This window comes from Rousettus aegyptiacus, unplaced genomic scaffold, assembly GCF_014176215.1.
Source record: "Rousettus aegyptiacus isolate mRouAeg1 unplaced genomic scaffold, mRouAeg1.p scaffold_m13_p_4, whole genome shotgun sequence".
Lineage (NCBI taxonomy): Eukaryota > Metazoa > Chordata > Mammalia > Chiroptera > Pteropodidae > Rousettus > Rousettus aegyptiacus.
The window spans coordinates 152,972,093-152,992,762 of record NW_023416307.1 but is presented as its reverse complement, the minus strand read 5'-3'; the positions used below and the strand labels follow the sequence as shown (position 1 = coordinate 152,992,762).

The 20,670-nt window shown below is 50.9% G+C and overlaps 1 protein-coding gene across 2 annotated transcripts in view; it reads right to left on the bottom strand.

The window, feature by feature from the left end:
• LARS2 (leucyl-tRNA synthetase 2, mitochondrial) overlaps window positions 1-20,670 on the bottom strand; it is a 120,393-nt gene that overhangs the window by 28,309 nt on the left and 71,414 nt on the right. For both annotated transcript variants that reach the window (XM_036218806.1, XM_016141333.2), the window contains exons 8-14: window positions 19,898-20,005; window positions 17,756-17,915; window positions 12,617-12,721; window positions 9,972-10,087; window positions 8,316-8,599; window positions 4,832-4,930; window positions 1,951-2,088 (exon numbers count right to left, since the gene is read on the bottom strand). In XM_036218806.1, coding sequence (XP_036074699.1) covers window positions 1,951-2,088; window positions 4,832-4,930; window positions 8,316-8,599; window positions 9,972-10,087; window positions 12,617-12,721; window positions 17,756-17,915; window positions 19,898-20,005 — 1,010 coding nt within the window. The remainder of the gene's footprint in view (window positions 1-1,950; window positions 2,089-4,831; window positions 4,931-8,315; window positions 8,600-9,971; window positions 10,088-12,616; window positions 12,722-17,755; window positions 17,916-19,897; window positions 20,006-20,670) is intronic.

Sequence of the window (20,670 nt, the reverse complement as noted above, 5' to 3'; positions counted from 1 at the left end):
AAATATGTAGAGTCAATGCAATTCCAATTAAATTCCCCAACAGATACTTTTGTGGACTCTGACAAGCTGGACCTGAAATTTACATGGAAAAACAAAGGTCCAATCACAAGCCAAGATACTCCTAGAGAAAAAGAACAAAAGTAGGAAGACTTCTCTTATGGCATAATAAGACTTTTAAAATTAAAATAACAAAGCCAGTAAATAACCAGCACAGCGAAAAGCAAAGAGATCGATGGACAGAATAAAGACCCTACAAATAGGCCTTTGCACATATATGAAAACTTGATTCATGGCGGGAGAGGGCACTACATGGATGGAATGTTTCATTAATGGTACTGAGACACTATAAGCAATAAAATGTTATTAACATTTACTACATTAAATTTAATTTCTGTTCATCACATGACATCACAAAAATAAGACAAGCTAAGAACTGGGGAAAAATACTTGCAATGTATATTGCTGAAAAGTCACTGGCATCCGGAAGAATTCCTATAACAGATGACCCGGAAGAATTCCAATAACAGATGACCCAGAAGAAATAAGGGCAGTGGACACGAATGGGGATAGAATGGAAGAGGAAACATGGGGGTCCCCGGATACGTTAGAAACACGCGAGGACTTCATGAAGTAAACAGCAGCTTTCGATTAAAATTTAACGCACGAAGTGATCCATCATAAAACCATCAGTTTGAAAACATTTTAAAAGCTGGATAATGCTAAATGTTGAAATGAGGAAGATACAGAGAGAGTGATGTGGGCCCTCGTCTCTGTTGGGGGGATCGTAGGTTTATAGAAGCAACTGGAAAACAGTTCGGTGTTCCTCAGTAAAGCTGCCTGTAGGCAAACCCCACAAGGCAGCAATTCCACTCTCAGACACGCACCCTCCAGAAAAGCTGGCACACGTGTGTCAGGAGACGTGCGGGAATGCTCACAACAGTTTTGTTCATGATTGCGCAGAACAGCCCAACGGCCACCGATGGCGGAACGGACATGTAAACTGAGTTCTGTATCAGAGCTCCGTTCCAAAGAATGGCGCGCCAGACCGCCGAGAGGCAGGGAGGAGACCTAACTCCACCCAGCAACACGGACGGAGTCCAGACAACGCGGCGCGAGGAAGGCAAGGCAGACTGCGCGAAACGTGATTCTACTTACTAAAAGTTCAAACAGAGGAAAAGCGAAGCAATGCCTATAACTGAAAAGTATATACGAAGGTGCAACATACATAAAGAGAAGCAAGAGAATGAATAATCGAGGATTTGGGATGGATAACCTGGCGGGGGCGGGGGCGTTGGCGTAGGAAGAGGAATGACAGGGTTGTCATCCTGGCGACCGCAAGGGACCTGTAATACCCCATTTCTTAAGCTGAGAATGGGGTGCATGGATGTTTGTTTATATATATATATAGTATAATGCATTATACAATTTAATATATATATATGATGTATTCCATGGGGGAAAAGCATACATGCATAACCTTCTGAACATAACGGGGAACGGATTACAGGCCGACAGGAAAAGACTTTATCAGTATGTTTACACTACGTACTCTAATCAGAGTGATCTTTCAAGGCAGGATTCAGTCTGGCTTAGAAACTGAGCTTACATAGAGAGACCAGAAGATAAACGTGACCTCACGTGAAAAGCTATAAAAAGCCATATTATGAACTGCTCTCCGCTCTGCCTCACAAGGAAAAACCTCAATGACTTAACTCAGTTACATGAAGAGCTGAACGCAAAGTTCTATGCGAGCATACACCTCCACCTGCTACAACTGAGCAACAGAAATGCACTTCCTGTGGTTAAGGCTGACAGTGACCTCTAAAGGGTACGAGAAAGTTAGACTTCTTTTGCGACACACCTTTACCTGGCTGCGGAAGAACTGGCATCTGCTTTGAGTTGCTGTTCATGGTACTGAATTCTTTTGCAAAGCCATGTGTAAATACTCGCCTGTGTTTGACCATTTTTTGCTCGTGGCAAAAATGGCTCAAGAACCTCGCGTAGAACAGGTGCATGACGGCATGTTCTTTCCCTCCGATGTACAGATCCACAGGCATCCAGTAGTCTGCCAACGCCGGGCTGAAAGGGCTGAAAGAGGAAATGGTCATTTTTTAAAAACCTGCTTTGCTACGATTGTACAAATTAGACAGACGGTAATATGCACGTGCTCTGAAACAAATTATGTCAGAGAAAAACGGTGTTTTTCTTTTTAAACTGTAATAATAGAAAAGCTTATGTAACAAAGGAGAAAAATGTCTGATCGATGTTAATTTATGAAATTTGTAAAATCTTGTTTCAGAAGCTGTAACTGGCATATTTTAATGAATGCTATTTTCACATAAAATGAGAACAAGAGGAAAACATACCAGCAAAAAAGGTATTTCTGCACGATGCATATTTGAATATCTAGACTTATTTTAATTTTTATGATAGAGAAATCGAAATTTTTAAGTTCTTACCAATAGGGGGCAATGTGGCATTTACGATGGGCCCTATCGTGCAGACACTAAATGTCCATTTTAAAACAGAAATTCAATCTTATTTTCAAAGTAGCCTTAAAATGCTGATAGCCAGCAAAAGCCTGCATATGACCTCCTGAATGCAACAAGCAAAGTCACGGTAAGTGTCATTATAGACCCCAATGAAAAAGCGCCTTCCTGGCACTCCCGGGTCTGAATGGATCCTGGAGGGAAAAGGAAATGGTGCTTCCATTTATTTTCCGGCTAGGACTTGGGGTGCGTGTCTGTGAGTGTGCGACAGGGGTATGCGTTGGGGGCGGGGGAGCAGTGCTCGTTGGGGACAGACTTCTTCATTCCCGAGGGAGTGCCCTCACTAGAGACCACCCGAAGAAGCAAAACCTTTGCCTGTGGAGAATTTGTTCTCCATGCTGTCAAATATTTCTAAGTTCTCTCCCCCGCACCTCCAGGTCCCCCCACCCCACCCCCTCCGCCCCCCAGCACGGACGCGGCTGGCTCTGGCTCCGGCTGGAAGCAAGAGCCTGTCGCCAAGCAGGTGAGCCGGGCCAGCCGCCACGCGATGGCATCCCACTGCAGCTCGTCTCCCCGTCACGATGCCGGAATTCTCGTAAAATTAAAAAAAATTTTTTTTTTCTTTGTGAAGAATGTTTCCCTAGAGAAATCCAACTGCTAATCCAGGTGACAGAAAAGAAAGAAGAATGAAAGACGGCACTCGGCCCCCAAACAGGTTTGGGACAAACCAAGGGGTGAGACGCTGAACGGGGCTGCAGCTCGGGACCGCCGTCCGCCCCGGGACCGTCCACCCCGGGACCGTCCACCCCGGGACCGTCCACCCCGGGACCGCCGACCGCCCCGGGACCGTCCAGCCCGGGACCGTCCAGCCCGGGACCGTCCAGCCGGGGCTGCGACGACCGGCAGCTGCGAGGGGACCGGCGTGCCGCCTGGGGTTCCCCAAGTGGGGCCGTGGGGGGCCCGGGGTGTCTCTCTCACCACCTGAGGGTCCCCTCGCAGCCATTTAGGGTCCCTGTCATCCGCGGGAAGCTCTTCCTTTGAAGCATTCTGAGGGGTCAAGTCCGCTCGCGTCCTAAGCCAGCGGCTACTACGTGAACAGAGGCAGCCGTGGAGCCCCTTCTGGAAGGAACACCCGGAAGCGGGGCCCCTGTGGGTTAGCCGGGGAGACCCTGCCACACAGTCGCCTTGCACCCCAAGTGGCCCCAACTCACAGGACAGAATCGCGACACCACGAAGGCGGGACTGGGGGTGGGCAGGGGCAGCCACCTCCCTGGAAACACATTACTTTACAACCAACAAAGAAGAAAGGGGACTTTTCATACACGGGCCGCGGCGATGCGGAAGGCTCGTTCCCCCGCGGACGAGGGCATGCAGGCGGGCCCGCTGGGGCGCGCCGCGTGGTTTATCCCGCGCTCTGCGAGTTTTCTTTAGTTCTCATTCTCTCTCTTTACCTAGCTACCTACTGCTCTCTTGCCTTTATTTATTGTTTTTTTTTTTTTTTTTTTTGTCAAAGAAACACAAGCACATAGCTGAAACACGAGAAAGCACTGAAGGTTTACGCTCCACAACAGAGGTCTCTGGCCTGTTTCTTCACTGACCCCTCTGCCCCCCTTGGCCACTTTTAATTCTTCCAGTTGTTTCTTCTGACAATTATTAAAAAACAGGCGTATATGCTTTGTGGACTTATCGATTTTAGAAAGGGCATGTTGATCGCACGGGGTAAGGGGGATGCTTCTCAGCTCTCCGCTTCCCATACAGTTACATCGTTATCTTCAGGAGACCTTAACAATCGTATACACGCGGCTCGACGTGGGCCAGGGAGCCCATCACTACAGCACTTCCTTCCTTTTCGGTTTTGATTTTTCTTGTACTTGGGATTCCCTTAGCTGTGAAGAATCTAAGCTAGTAACCTACATGCTCCCTACGGGAGCTGTTTCAAGGAGTACGATCGACCGACACCCGCCAGCTGTTGGTCTTTAAATCCACCCAGTGTCCGCGCCAGACCACGCCATCCCACAGGGCACGGACCAGAGCAGAGGCATTTCTGCCCGACTCAGCACTCTCCAATGGACAAGCTTTGCCCGGGGCTTCCTGTCGGCCTGGCTGAGACTTCCTCAGAGCGGCGCTGCGGTCCTGGGCTCTTCCTACCCAATCCTCCATCCTTCCCACTCTCCCTTCACAGGTGTCAGACCTGCATCATCCCTGCCGACTCCTGCTCCCTCGCTCTTTATTGTCCATAGGCCTTTCCCCCAATAAATCTCTGCACGTCTAATTCCACCATGGTGTTTGCTTCGTGGAAGGCGCCCACTGACACGTGCTCAAAGAACGCAGTAGGGCTCTACCTGTGGGTATTCTGAGGGTCGGTGTATCTGAAGTAGTACCAAGCCGAGTCCACGAAGGTGTCCATCGTGTCTGTCTCCCTCTTGGCTGCTCCCTTGCATCTAGGAAATAAATGGAATTCATCAATTGGTTTCTCTTTAAATATTAATGCAGTTTTCCACCAGCTTTTGAGAAAGCTACAGCAATTGGTATGAATTTAAAATGTCACGAGAACAATGCCACATCATACAAAGACAATGCAGAGAAAGCTCTCTTTTTGTATCGGACTGCACATGATGTTTTAAAGACATTTACAAAATAAAAGTTTCAGTCTTTAGTACTTAAAAAGGCTTATTTTCTACTTCTCTGCATTTAACCTGGTAGAAGATCCAGCAACCTAAAAGAACAAGACAAGAGTCAGAGTCTCTTCTGTGCATTAACTTCTCTTTCAGGGACATCAAGATTGTCCTCAGCCAATGCCTATTTTATGACACTGAAGAGGCGAAACCCATTTATGACGAGACGTTGAAACCCAAATGGAGCAAAATGTTACTCTGAAAAATGACCTTGAGTTTCCTTTTAATCTCTGCTCTAGGGTGAGGGGTCCGCTGGGGTGACCTAGGAAGGTAAGTCGCCCTGGAGGCCCGAAGGCGGTGGCGTGCTGGAGTCGACTCGAATCGGCGGTGACAAGTGGTGTCCCGCTGGCGGGCCTCGGCGGGAGTGCCTCCACCACAGAACACACTACCAGTGCGAAGCCCCCTCCAGAGGGCTGTTCAGTGCACACGTACAACACGCCGCTGCCCAAGCACATGTTCCTAACAGGCCAGGGGCCGGGCAGACGGACCTGCTGCTCAGGGAAGTGAATGAGGGAGGTTGTTGGTGTGCGAGGGGAGGAAATGAGAGGCGATCCCCACTCCGGGGCCAGAGTCGCCTGGGGAGCACGAAGCTTCTGCAAGGGCCTGACCGCAGAACAAATTCTGAAGCAGGTGCCTAGGGCGGTGGGCCTGCGGGGCTGAGAGAGCCGGGCGCCCAAAGCCACACCTTCTAGGAACCCATGAGAGGGGGCCCTTAGTCAAGCCTCATCGAGGAGGGGGCTCAGCTCCCATGAGGGCCTGGGTCAGCAGAGGACAGGTCGAGCCAGCTATCAGCAGGGACCCTCTGTGGCAGTGAGAAGCCACAGCGGGACACAGCTGAGACTCCGGGCTCTTCCTTCTGAGGCACAGAAGTGGGACCGGCCACCCCCAAGGGCCACCCTCTGACAGCGTGAGTCCTTGGGGGTTCTTGGAGGACAAGGAGGGCCATGAGGAGCCCCAAGAGGAAGTGATGAATCTTCTGCTAGTTTAGCCTGCAAGGACTTCAGAGTCTGTTCTTTAATTTTTAAATAAAAGGGTTGCATTTGTATCTCGCATCTGTGAAACAGTCCATAGCGGCTTTAGAAACGTCACCAAAAGAAACAGGCTCTCCCCTCCTCCCACTTATTAAACAGATGTGGCTGAGCAGAGAGACAGGAGCCCCAAATCTGGGGGGTTCTGAGTCTCTTGGGGTCCTCCTGCACTTTAGTCAGGGGGCCTCCCCCTGGGAACAGTGTGGTCCCCGGGAGTAGGGGCTTTTTGGCCCCACGGGACTCCTGCTTGCGACCGCCCGGTGCTGCTCTGAGACACTGGTCTCAACGACGCGCCTCTAAAGTAAAGCCGGGTCTTTCTGTTTGGGGTGCGATCAACGAGAACACAGATACTATCTGGGGAAATGACGAGAAGATAAAGGTCGCTTCTTCTCCTTGGCACTGGCGCGCCCTTACGGGGCAGGAAGAAACCGCGGGGCCCAGCGGAGGAGAGGAAGGGTGTCTGGCCAACGCCCGCCATGCTGCTTTTCTTTCGAACGGTCACGCTGGACTCGGAGACAACGAGCACATTCTGCTGCTGACGCTGACCGCCGGCCGACAGGGAGGGCGCGAGGCGGCGAGTGGGCGGGACGGACGGCGGAGACGGTGGCGTTACTACCGTTACCATCGTCACTAGCGCCAACGGCAATAACCCTGTAAGACTGGGGACAGGCACCGAGCCAAAGCCTTCGCGGGCATTATCCTGTTTAATCCCCGGTAACCCTGGGGATTATGGGGTAGACGTGACTCACGTCCCCATTCTGCACATGAGGGACTAGGGTTCGGGGGGTAAGAAATCCGCCCCGGGTCTCGCAGCTGAAGAGTACGGGATCCCCATCTGCTGACTGTGCTGTCCGCTGGGCCGCACGGCTCGGGGGCGCTCGGCCCGGTGCTCACTCGAGCCGTCCGAGAGCGCTGACCAGCGCCAAGGCCCGGGCCCTGCCCCCCGGGGTCTGCGGCCACCCTGGGAACCCTTATCCCATGGAGCACCAGGCACCACCACTGCCCCCAGCAGGAAAGCCCCGTCACCGCTCACGAATAAAGAGGCTGCGCTGTGTCCCTCCTGGACGCCACGTTTCTCCCTCAAAGTGGCCCGGAGCTTCCTACGTCCCCACCCGCAAGCCCCGCCGCAAATCTCAAGGCCCGGCAGGGCTGCTGGCGAGTCCCCGGCCAGCCGGCGGTGGCCCTTCCATTTGCTAGGTGACAGCTTACTAGGTGCCCCTGTGCAGGGTGATTACGTGTGCTAATTTAGTCTTTTGAACGGCCCTTCGAGGGGACTATTTTAGTTCCTGGTAAGGGGATCAAAGCTCAGAGCAGTCAAGCGACTTTCCCAAGGACATGTAGCTAGTTACCAGGCAAGGCCGGGACCTGAACCCATGACTGTCTGAATCCCCAGCCTGATACGTGGTCATCTGATAACTATCAGCCTCGTAACTCAGCTCTGTACTGGCAGAGGACTAAATTATTTTAAATCATTCTCATCATGATCTACAGAGCAAGAAGAAAAAAAAAAAAGCTTTTCCTTAGAAAGAAGAAAAAAAATACTGGCGCTGGTATCGGTTATTTGTATCATGAGCTGGTGTGGCTTCACAAAAATTACATTTGGGACATGCCAGTGAACTGACAGGAAAACATAATCCCGCTTCCAAAATGAGAAGAGAGAAAATGCGCTATGCTCCGGTCTACTAAAGAAGGAACCCCCCGAGCACACTCGCTGCGGTAGCTTCTCCTCTGCTACTCGTGATAAAAATCTCCATTTTTACCACAGTCGCTGCTGCGTGGGAAAACCCTAAGGCAAAGAGGAGGGAGCATCTGCTCTCGTCTCCAAGAAGCTCTCTGGAACAGAAAAGGACGGCGGCGGCCTTTCGGGAAGCTACGGCGAAAACGTGCAGCTCTTCTGCCCGTCGGACCGGATGCTTCTGGGAGAGGTGTGACATGGCACTGCTCTGTCACCCGCGCAGGGAGCAGGGGGCGCCCCCGGCAGGGGCTGGGCCCCACACTCCAGCTCCTCCCCGCGAAGGTCTCGAAAGAGCCGTGGCACCCTGCCCGGCCTGGCGGGAGTCCGGGAGGAGGGAGCGGGGTTAGTGCCAGGCGGGTGGAGGGACAGGCGCGTGGCGGTTCCTTACCTAGGGCAGGAGCAGTTCACCCACTCCGGGGCCGAGGCCAGCGGGGAGCCTCCCTTGCCAGTGAAGGACGGGATGCTGGGCAAGGTCACGGGCAGGTCGTCCAGGGGCACGGGCACGGGGCCGCAGGCTGGGCAGTGGACCATGGGGATCGGCGTGCCCCAGTACCGCTGCCTCGAGACCAGCCAGTCCTTCAGTTTATTGCTCGTCACGTGCCCACCCACTCTGTTCCTCCGGGCTTTCTCGGTCACGGCTAGAAATGCATCCTGCCGGCTCATACCTGTGAACTGAGAGGGGAAGGACAGAGACCCCGGCTCGCCCCTCATACGAACGAGCCAGCACCCCCGCCGCCGCCCAGGGCTGCGGAATTCAGGTGCGAGGCCTCGTCGCGACGCGGGTGAGACCTACGTGCCTTTGCCTTCATGGGCACCTTCCTCCCTAAGAAAATATTACAATTGTTTATGACTGTGTTGAATAAAGACAAATATAGTTTTTGACCTTAAAAGTTCACTCTTTTCTTCCGATTTTAAAAGAAATTAAAATCTTCTTCGGGGGTCCTTAGAAGCATTGTGCTCTACGCACTGTGTCCACTGGGTCCTCTAACAAGTCAAGCGGCCCTGCTTCTGGGGCTCTCCTGAGTCCTGCCTAACAGAGGTGACCAAACATTAGCATTCGGCTACCAGCAAAGAACTGCGTGATGTGTTTGTAATGACTACTCCTCTGTCGGGGAGAAAATATCCAGAAAAGAAACATTTGATACTACCCCAAAGCAGAAGGAATTCGGTCAAGCAGGGAACGAACTGGGGCCACAGCCTGCGGAACCAGAACGACTCTCTCTGTACTGAAATGCTCCCCGTGTATAGCCGGCAGGGTGGAACTCTTAGAGTAGAAAAGAGAAATTCTCTTTCTACCTTGTGCTTTTCAGAGAACGAGCCTAACGCTACGATCCGGGCCGGCGTGGCTTGCCAGCAACCTAGATCGTGGGTGGCCCGGAATTGGGCCAGTGGAGATGGCCGGCACGGCTCTCCTGTGCCAGGCTTACGCTGGGCACTGGGGGCCCAAAGACGACCCCGACCTGCCACCTGGCCTCGAGGGGCACGAGGCACGGGGATGAGGAAGTACAGCTGCTTCTCAAAAGCAGCCCCTCTCGTCAAGGGCCTGGAGTGTCTTCCGAAGGACAGAGCGTCTACCAAGGAAGCCCTGACACTGTGGGGGGGCGGGGGGCGTCTTCTGTGCCCCTCCCTCCCACCGCCACACGTCACTGTGGTGAGAATGCTCGCGAGGTCTCTTAAAAGCCGGTCTTCTCCACGAGCCGCTGTTTTTACAATGCGGAAGCTCATGAATGAAAAGTTTTACTATGGACGGAAGGGCTCGTTTTTCTCTGGCAGAAGAGTCCCCCAGATAAAGCTCTGTGACCGTGATGACCACACTATTCTAGGACTGGGCTCGACGGAGGGTTGATAAATGTCTAGATCTTGAAAAGGGATCTTATCGGGTTTTCGCAGATTAAGAGACGAGGCTTCCAGAGTGTGGAGAAGAGTGACATGGCAGGTTGTGATTTGTAATTCGCAGCTACAGGAACATGTCTGTCTCATCGGACGCACATCAAGGCCATGGGTTTGGAAGGAAGTGCTTGGGCCCGGGCCACAGGGCACCAACCTCAGCAGAGCCGCTCAGCCTCTCCGTGCCATCTGGCGAGGTTTCAATGACTTCAGAGTAGGACAGGCCCAGGGTTTGAGCTACGATGGTGTCCTCTGAGCTGGTGCAGGGAATTCCTGTCGAGAGAGGGAGAAACACAAAACGTCTCCTTTGCAAAAGCCCGATCACGAAAGGATTGCCAGCACTGACACTCAGCCGTGGCCTCTCACAGGAGACTCCGTCTCTGTCAGTAAGAGAAGCTACACAAGCACCTCACGTTCACCGGGAACAGGAAGTCTCGGGGAAACCCACCACCCTGACACCACCACTTTATCACGTCGGTATTATTTCGTTTAAGGCTTTTTCCTTTGCTTCATTGCTTTTTAAAAACAGTTGGGATTCTAAACTACACAATTTGGGGCACTTTTTATCACTGAAATAGCAAATCACTGGCATCTGGGGAAGCTCCTTCTTTGCACTCCCTCGGTGACAGAGGACGGTGGCGTTGCCCCCCGAGACTCAGGGCTGACTCCTCCAGCATTTCCTAGTGCCCTAGAAGAACCCACGCGGTCGGGAAGTCGAAGGCCGACCACCGTGTTCCTTCGCGCTGCACTTTGTTCCCAGGGGCAACGGTACGCTCCACACAGACATTTATTTTTCAGCCCACACATGCCCTTGAGGAGGCGGGGGTGGAGCATGAGTAAATCATGCACCCGGAGGGCCCAGGCCTGCCGTTTCGGCTTCAGCCGGCCATACAAACCAGACCTTCAGTTTTGGTTGTGTAGGGCAGGCTTTCTCCTTGGCGTTATTAATGTTTTGGACAATTTTTTGGGGGGAGGGGGGATGGTATTCTGTGCATCTGAGCTGCATCCCTGGTCTCTACCCATAGCACTTCTCCAGTTGTGACGGACAAAAATGTCTCTAAAATTGCCAGCTGTCCCCTGGTGGCCACATGGCCCCTGGCTGGGAACTCCCGCTGCAGGGCCAACTATCAAAACTACTGCCACCCTCGTGGACACGACATGTCTCGTGGCAACTGAGAAAGACAAAACTAAGGGTGATGAACAAAATGTTTCAGTCGGATTTCCGTGAACAGCCCCTCTGGAACACGGCCCTAAAAGGGCGACTTAATGTTCGGGAGACGTGCTCTAAAGCTCTGTGGGATGCCGGAAGGTTCGGTGCGTTCCAGCCGAGGTTGTTGACAGCAAGCACCTAATGAAGCAAAGAAATGTTCACAGTGGACTTGAAGATTGCTGATGGGTGAGGACAGACAGCAAGCGATAAACGTTACCGAAGAGTGCTCACGGTTGAGAAGGAGAAGGAGCCACTTATACATTCCAAAGGTGTACGGCTCCTCGTGACGTGGAGTAACATTCAAACGCAGGCGCTGTGACCCAGGACTGATCTGACCACAGAAAGAATGCCCCGGGTCACGGCGTTGGTCGCCCGGGGCTCAGGGGAACGTCAGCCGAGTGCCACGTGTGGGTGAGAAGGGCAAACGCACCGCCTGACCTCTGTCTGTTCCCGTTTCTGTTCTTCTTGGGGGGCGAGAGGCGGTAACTTTAAGGCGTTAACTATGTAACTCTGGGACATCAGGACAACAGGAAAAACGATTTGCCATGCACGCTGGAAAAATCAAAATGTTTTTCTTTCAGAACTCTCAATATTGTGTCAGTATTCTGACTCAAAATACTAAAAGAAAAAAAAACCACATCCACGAGAGCTTCCTTTACTGTTTATCTCGGCCAGTGGTATTAATGCATTCTACTAATTAAAAATGCACGAGTGGTAGAAGGAATTATTTGCTTTAAGCAACGCCCTTTCTAGGTTTAAATTGCCAGAAGAGAACGACTTGAGCGGCTTCATGTATTTTTCTGTGTTGGTGTTTCTTCAAGTCACTTCGTCAAAAACGGATCTGAGAATTGTAAGGAAAAACACGATTTTGATAAGAAACACTATTTCTTATGTGGGCTGGAAGACGGAGCGTGGAAATAACTTTCTCTGCAGGGTGCTGGCACTTTAAAGACAGGCTGGCATCTCCGGCAGAATGAGAGAGAGGGGCGGGGCCCACCCCGAGGGCAGATCTTGGACGCGGCTGTCTTCCCTTGTCACCCCTGGGTTCGGCCCCAGACTTCCTGTGAGGCGACAACCGCTCCGAGCTCTGACTGATGAGTGACGCTGCCAAGGGCACCCGACGCGCAGCTGAAGCACGCCTTCGGTTCCACTGCTGTTTCACGATCCTTCTCCTGAACGGCTCAGGTTCGCCTCCTCCACTGAGCCTTCACCAAGAGCCCAGCCTACGCGGATCATCTGCGCGCCGAACCCCCTCTCGGCAGCTGCCGGTGGTTTGACGAGCTCCGAGACAGGGTTTTCAGCTGAGCCATACCGTTCTCCACATCAGAGGCACAAGCCTCGCCAACTGGCTCTGCTGGCAAGATCCGCAGGCCAGGCTTCTTCTACTATTCTCGAAAAGCAACGAGCGAGGTGTGATACACTTCACGTTTTCAAAATGTAGTTCTGAAATAAGGGATGATTAAGCAAAGGGGCATTCATTTAGGATCATGGCACCAACATCGTGTGATCTTTCACTTGATGGCAACAGGCTAGAATTCTGATTTTGAGCCTGCCAAGTACATCTTCCTGATGGCATTTTAATAGCTACTCACCTATTTTTGAATCCAGAGAGCCCTCAAAGTCAGCTTTGGCCAAGATAACGACAGGGACCTCCTGCTGGGTGAGCATGTTCACAGCCCTCACAGGGGTGAGGCAATCTGAAAATGAGAGCAAAGAACTGTGGACGCCCGTCAGCTGGGGCCCCCCCGAATCTCAGAGGAGTCAGGTGAGAAAAATAAGCATTGGAACCTCTGTGTTTCGTGCTAATTGGTAAAGAATTTGTTCTTTGAAGGTATTAATAGATAATTCACACCGGCGGAAAAGCAAAAGATTAAACAAATACACAAAAACGTTCATCCATGTTAATCACTAAAGAAATGAAAACAGCATTTTTACTTTCCAGATGTTGGAGAAAAAGACGTTCCCATCCCACCCACACCCACCCCCCCCTTTCCTTTTGAAAAATACCTCAAAAATATAGAAGAAGGAGCAACAAAGAAATTTATCCATGGTACAACTAGATGTCTGAAATTCCGAACCATAACACCGAAGAGCAGAAAACGACCGAGCGGAGAGATTTGCAAACATTCAAAGGTAAAACATTTTTTTTTCCCCACGTACCCTATCTTAGGTGATACCAGAGGGTGCGTTTGAGCAAAATGAAGGAGTCAGCCAGGAAAGGGACAGACGTGGAAGGCAGGAAACAGAGGATCGACGAAGGAAGGGGCACCGGACAACTGCAGAACAAAGACAGGGAAACCCTAGGGTGGCGGATGTGCAGCGGAGGCCTGCAGTGTGGCTGGGTCAGAGCCGAGCAGGACGGAGGCCCCGGGACGCATCCTCAGGATGCAAAGGGGATCGATACCTGACCCGACAAGTCGGGGTGCGTAGAAACTGTACTCGGAGTAGTTGTAAAGAGCTTCTGGGAGGCCGTGGGAAGACTGTGTCAGAAACTCAAAGAACATGAAGTGAATGAAAAAAAAAAAAAATGAGGACATCATGAACTTCAGGAAAAATGGAAAGTTATATGAAAAAAAAGGAAAATGGAATCATAGTATACGTGGCTTAGCTGTGAACAATGTTTATGTGGTCATGATGAAATACTTGATTTGGAACTATCCAGTGTGTCTTAAATGAAGCTTGTTAAAATTACCACGGCAGGGAGACAAGCCAGACGTGCATGAATCTTCACTAAAATATCTGTAGAACCCGAATCATGAAGACTCAGATAAAGTCCCAGAGGAGTCAGGGAGGGAATCGGGGATGAGAGATGAACTCAATCAGGGGGTTCACTTGAGCTTATTGTAACACGAGCATTTAAAACAGTTACAGTTTATGAACTCTTAACTGTTTACCCTTGCCATGCTGTAAGACTTCATGTAATTATCTAAAACATGGGGTTTTACAAACCCCAACGTTAAAATAAGCCTAGGAAATAGGACTTATTTTTCAAGGGGGCCGAGACGGGCTCCGTAGGCATCTAAGCCGGCCCTGGTCGTCTTCCATCTTGCGCGTCAGGAAGGCGGACGCGACGGGGTGTGGGGGGCCAGAGTGAGACGCAACCCACACGGGTCTCCACAGCTGAGGTGCAGCCGGCACCCACGGGCCCACGGCCTGCTGCCTGAGCGGCCTGAGGGCTGACCCTTCTCGAAGGGGGAACCCATGTTTTTCTTTTTAATTTATTTTTTTCAATTTATTTTTTTTTTCAATTACAGCTGACAGTAAATATCCATTTATATTAGTTTCAGGTGTACAGCACAGTGGCGAGACAGATATATAATTTACGAAATGATCTCCCCATAAGTCTGACACTCACCCGGCACTGCACGCAGTTATTGCACAAAATTATGGACTATATCCCGTGCTGTACTTTACATCCTCATGACTAGTTTGTAACTGCCAATTTGTACTTCTTAATCCGTTCATCTTTTTGCTTATTAATACCAGGTCATCTGAGCACAGAAGCTTTTCCCTCCGCACGATGACTATTAACATGTGCTAAAGAGATGCCAGTAGAAACGGTTTATTTAAAGAACAATTACCTACAGGACTCTGTTCCTCACCCTTTTGACCCACCCTCATGCTGATACTACAGACAGAGGAGAAAGAGAACAGGGAGTAACTAATTATTCAACGCCCTGGGGCTTCCAGGGAGGTGAGGCTCCAGCTCTCCCATGTGTCAATAAAAATGGGGCTCTAAGTTACCCTGTAGGTGACCTCATTTACCCTTCTGGCAAAAAATCCATTGTGTAGACTACTAGTGACTCAGAGCTGAAATGCGTCCTGAAGCCCCAGGGTTTGAATATTTTCATATTAGGAATGTAAGAAAAGACTCCAGGAAAAGACTGAACTGCTTCTAGAAACTCTGACGACGATATTTCTCTCCTGATGCTTTTTATGGTTTCTAGTTCCTACACGCCGGGCTTACATAACGTGACAGAAGTCAGAGGCGGTCAGCTGAGAAAAGGAGGCAACGTCGGCGGTTCCGGAACATTCGATTTCAACAACTCCACAGGGAGGGACTTGACTTTTTTTGCTCTTACAGGAATCTGGGCCAAATTATGGGATGCCGAGCAAAAAAAAAAAAAACTGTAGATTTAGTCAAAAACATCCGCAACCCAGTCGGCCGAGCCAGAAATCAGAATGTTGCCTCTGCCCGTGCCGCCTTCCGGAGAGTTCTCGGATGACCCTGGTCTGCGGTCTCCGCCATCTCTCACCTCACTGAGCGGGGCGCACGGGCCCGCCTGCCCCCGCCTCTGCCATTCGCGCCTGACCCAGTCCACGTGTGCCGCCGTCCTGCTCGGAGCCAGTCACAGCTGTGCGATGCCGTCTCCTCTGCGTGAACGCTCGGCCCCCTCGAAGCCTGACACGTGAGGACAAACCGAGCCCCTCGTCCGATCTGAGCCGGGTGGTGATGGCAAGTGACAGCGGTGCTGGGACGTTCAGGTTTGAAAGGCAGCCTCGAAGGCCAAAGGAGGCATAAATCCGTATTCATATAGTAATTTCAATTCGCCTTTTGGGAAAACTGCATTACGCTCAGAGCAATTCGGTCTTACGTGACTAATGCCGTATGTCAAAACCTGGAGGCCTGATGGGCAAATTAATCTAGAGACTTTTAATAAATTGACGGCTGCAAAAAGACGGTTTCCACTCTGAAAATGAGAACCGGAATATTCAGAGCCAAGTGTAATAGTCCACTTGGAATTATTTCGGAGATCATTAAAAAGAAGGGAGAAGGAAGCTAACGAGCCATTCAGTCCCAAAGCGAAGTGGCCAGGCCCACGCGCTCACGGAAACCCTGCTGAAATAACCTCATTTCTTACATGCGAAAATGTTTCGAGTTTATCCAGTGCCTTTATGTCAGGAATTCCATTTTTTATAACTCATTAGCTCATTAATCCCCTATTACTATTACCTCATTCTAATTTGTGTCCCAAAATTAACAAGAAGAAAAAAAAAAATCTAAGGGGGCTAGATGTTTACATTTTTTAGTTTTTCATTTCTAAATATTCTTCAACAATCATAGCCCTGAATCTCAAAATGCCCATGAGAGTAAAAAGCTATGAGTTTTCTCTTTAAACTAAACAGTTGAAAAGAACCCACTATTTTTGAGTAAGCAGAAAATAAAACTGAGAGAGATAGCTACGTTAGACTTTATAAGCACAAACTCACATTGTAACTCAGAAGAGTCTGTCTTTTGAGTCTGTACCTGGCCTTCTACTGGCCAATATACAGCAGCAAAAGAGATGAAACCAAGTGATATGCGTCTCGTGCCCGAGCGAATCACATATGCACCTGGCTCCCCTGTTACAACCTCAGGGAGGCAGGCCTGTGAAGGCTGCTGTGTCTCCCCAAGTGCTTAGCACGGAGCAGCCTCCCAGCAAGTGTCCACTGACTCGAACCCTGGCTTTCATGCTGTGAGTGGACAATGGGAAGTCCTCACCAGAGGTCTGGCGGGATGACATCATCTCGCCTTCCATCCTGATGTCAGGAAATCCTCTGTTCTGGTTAGTCGAAGAACAGCACTTTTTAAAAAACAGCATCACCAACCAAAACATTTTCATGAGTTAAATAATTCGAACAGACGTCAATAATTTAGACCTGTGTGTTTTGGGTTGTTTGTATTCTATGCAAAGAGAACAGGAGTGAGATTTTTAATAGAAATATTTACGTCTCTCTGGAGACCTCCTTCTAATCCACAGGGGACTTCCGCCCATCCACGATCCACACCCCCTCCTTCAGCAAAGGTACTCTGAGTTCATTTTGGAGAGCTCCCCTTTCTCACTGGTTCATCTCAGTGGTCTATCGGGAAAGGTACCTGGCCTTTCCTTGGCCAAGAAAAAGGCCGGGGGGTGGGGGGGAGAGTTATGCCAACCAGACACCTTTTCCTGCAGCAGGAATCCTGAGCTATGTGCCCCGAGCACTGAGCCCGAGGCGAGGGCAGGCTCCACGGTCAGTGGCACTCAAGAGAAGGCTAATTAGTTTCTGCCGCCAAAGCTCCCACCGCTGCCGGGTCCAAGTCCTCTCCAGACTGGTCCTTCTGCAGCTTCTCGGGTCAGCAAGCCTCCCACGGCCTCCCAACAGGGTCTCCTTCTCCTCTGGGCTGGACGGAGATGGAGCTGGCTGCTTGCAGCCACGGAATTGTGACAAACGCACACGCACGCCCCATATCCTCACTGGCCATTAATACTTGCTATGCCAGTTCTGGGTCAGCTCGACCCGTTCGTGACAGGCCTGTCCTGAGCAGGACTCTTGTTCATCTGCTCAGAGTACCGTGTGGATTCTCTAAAATAATAAAATGAAGTTGTTGAAAATGTTTCCTCTGATCCTCAGTGGCTTCCTTCTTATTCCTGTCAGCACAGTTTTATTTGATGACAGAATTATAAATGAAGCAGATTCTATTTCTATCAGAAAAAAGAGTGTTAAATCTAGATTATATTTAAAGAGAAAGAGTTGAGTTTTCAGCCAGAAACTCAGGAAGGAACCAGTAACTCAGAGCGAAACCAGGGGATAACATTGTCAAAGCTCTTTTTTAGCCTCATGTTTCAAAATAAAAAAAAACATAAAAAGTCAGGCCAGGGTGAAGGGCCAATCTCACAAGATGACAGACACGAAAGACCGTGAGCTCCGGGAAACGCTGTCCCAGCGTGAGACATGCTGCCCGTCGGCCTGGCCTGGACTTGCTGACTCACCTCTGCCAGGGACGAGTGCCTTCTGAAAGGTTTCCTTCAGGGCGCTGTGCCCGCGTAGGAGTCTGTGGCTGGGAGTGATGGCGACGTGGGACGTGCCGTGGATGGCCTCGGGGGTGGCCGTGTAGGCGGTCAGCTTCTCTCCGGTGACTTGCCCGTCGACCTGGCAGGAGGAGAACAGTCGTTTCGCTTTTCAGTCCTCCCTCTGGGCTGCCGTGCTCCCCAGCTACGCCCCTTCTCCTCCACCTCCTCGGTCCCCCACGGTGGGGACAGCTTCTGGATGTGGGGCCTGAGATGGTGGTCACCAGAGAAGGGGGCGGGAGAGGAGAGGACCACGGTGCCTCCTTCCGAGCCCTCCGGGTGCCCCAGACTGACGGAGGCCGAAGCGCGCTCAGAGAGATGCCGTTCCGTTTTCCCGGCTCCTTTGCTCACGAATCAAAAACTGTCAATGGTCTATTATTTCTGTCCCGAGAAAGGAGCTATACTTTCCTCCGGGATTTAAGGTGCAGTGAAAAACAGAGGCGTCTACTTTTATAACGAGAAAACAGTCGTTGAGGTTAACAGTGTTTTGAAGGAGAAAGAAAGGAAAGCCTGAGCCAAGCTCACGACTGAAGGCTTCTAGGGCTGGCTGAAGGCCTTTCAAGGATGACGCAAACATTAGGCATCAACTGAATGCCAACTACGTGACAGACACAGGGGGCACAGAGAGGACAAATGCTCCTTCCTTCACACATTCACTCACAGGCGTGCTAATGATGAGCAAGGTGCCCAGGGCCTAGACCACAGGCCCGCACTACATCCTGAGGGCCGGGTAGGTGCCACCTGCGGAGCCGGGCCTGGGGCCACATGGCCCAGCACCTGCATGACTGAGTGTTCCTGAGACAGTTCCTTTTCAGGTGGGTCTAGGAGTGGAGATGAAAACTTTCGTAATAAAAATGTTGGGCAAGGGAGGGAACGTAGAAGACATTCCACGTACAGCAGCCGAGTGGCTCAGGGAGCCACGCCCTTCACCCCGGTGGGGAAGCAAAGGCCTTGGACGTGGGACCAGACCCAGCTCAGTGTGCAGGGCCCCAGGAGGGATGGCCCTGACCCTCGGAACATCCGGAATCTCATCGCCTTCTCAGAAAGCGCATTCCAGGCTTTGTTTCTCAGAGGTTTTCTGAGCACCCCCTCCCTGACGGGGGCGCCCACGCCTGCAGTCGCAGTGAGCTGGGTCACTTTTGTGAGGAGGTGACAAGCAGCAGTGTCAGGAGGAAAGAGACTGGGAAGGTGCGTCGGCTGACTCTTAGCTGCTGCTCCCTCCTCCTGGAGGTCTCGACTGGCACAGGGGAGGGAAGGGTTTGGAGTTAAATGCAGGGCGCAAAAGTCTTGGTTAGAAAAGGAGAAATCAGAAGGGTGGAAAAGAACGCCCCGGTGAGAAACAGCATCCGAACGACTTTCTCGCCAGCAGAGACAAAGAGGAAGGTCTGAGGGGCGGGTGGGCCTTCGGTCGTGGCCTCTGAGCAGCCTGTCGGCAGCAGCTCCCCTCCTCTGGACCCTGGGTCAGCACGCGCTCCTTGACAGCTGTAAGTCTGCCTGGGAAACAGTGTCCCAGAGGGCTTCAGCTCCCGTAACCTTTACCCTTTTCTGTGGCATGAACCCCTTTGAGAATACCACGAGAGCTGCAGACCCACTGCTCAGGAAAATGCCCACACAAATACCTTGCACTTGATTTCAGGGAGCTCGTGGACCCCCAAAAGACCCTCTCTTCCTGCGCCGTCCAGCCAGGCCATGTGTGGCCATGAAGTGTTTGAAATGTGGCTGGTATCCGCTGTCAGTAGAAACTAAGGGGATTTTGAAAAGCTGGTACTAAAACAAGAGTGTAAACTATCTCCTTAATAAATGCTTTCTATCGATCACATCTTGTAACAGTAATATTTTAGAATATAATGGGTTGAATCAAATATGCTTTTAAAACTAATTTCACTGTTTCTCTGTCCTTTAAAACAATGTGACCACTCGAAAACTTGAAGTGACCCATGTGGCCCGCGCTCTTCCTGACAGAACTGCTGGGGAGTCCCAAGGTGCTGGTTCCTTTGGGGAGTTCTGACGACGCAGAAGGGGACTTGTGAGAATCGGCTTCCGGAAAGGCTGCTGCGTGGTCACCTTTAACGCGAAGTCCAGATGGCAGCCCACGCAGTCCCCGATCCAGTGGGCCTGCATGCCTTTTATTCCGTACCATTCCGGAAGGTCTGCCAGCGCGTCCTGCATGGCCTGTAGGGACGGAGGGAGAACAGAGAGGTAGACGCGCAAAGCTTGAGAAAACGAGTGATCTTGGGCTTGCTAAGGAAGGGTAAGCGGGGACAGGAGGAGACAGGATTCGGCCCCCTTCTCGCTCTGACAAAGGATAGAAACAGATGGTACTCGGCATCACTCTGGTGAGACGCGTTTGACCCAGTTCTCTAGTCTGAGTGGGCCAAGGTTTCCAGGAGGAAGGAAATTAACAAGGAAAGACCAAGCTTAACGTCTTCGATGAATGTGGTGAGTACGTTCTCTCCCACGAAAGAAGTTCGAGTTCGCAAATTCTGAAACTTAGTCTAAGATAAGCCATTCATGGGTATGGGTGTTCTACGACTCAGCCACATCGTATGTAAAACATTAAATGTTACACCTTTGCCTTTGAAAAACAAAAATTGGTGTAAGAGAAACTATCACATTGATTTGTATAAACATATGCTGTTAGAAGTGCAATTTTTTCCCCACCATTATTTGTCTACCTTTAATCCTTAAAAAAAAAAAAAACAAAAAACTGAAGGCTTTCCAACAAATTATCCTCTATGGCCTCAAGAACATGCCAGCCCTTATCTTTTCATGATGAGACACATTCCTTCAAACACTGGATTTAGCAGTAAATCATATCTTTGTAATGTGAAGAGTCC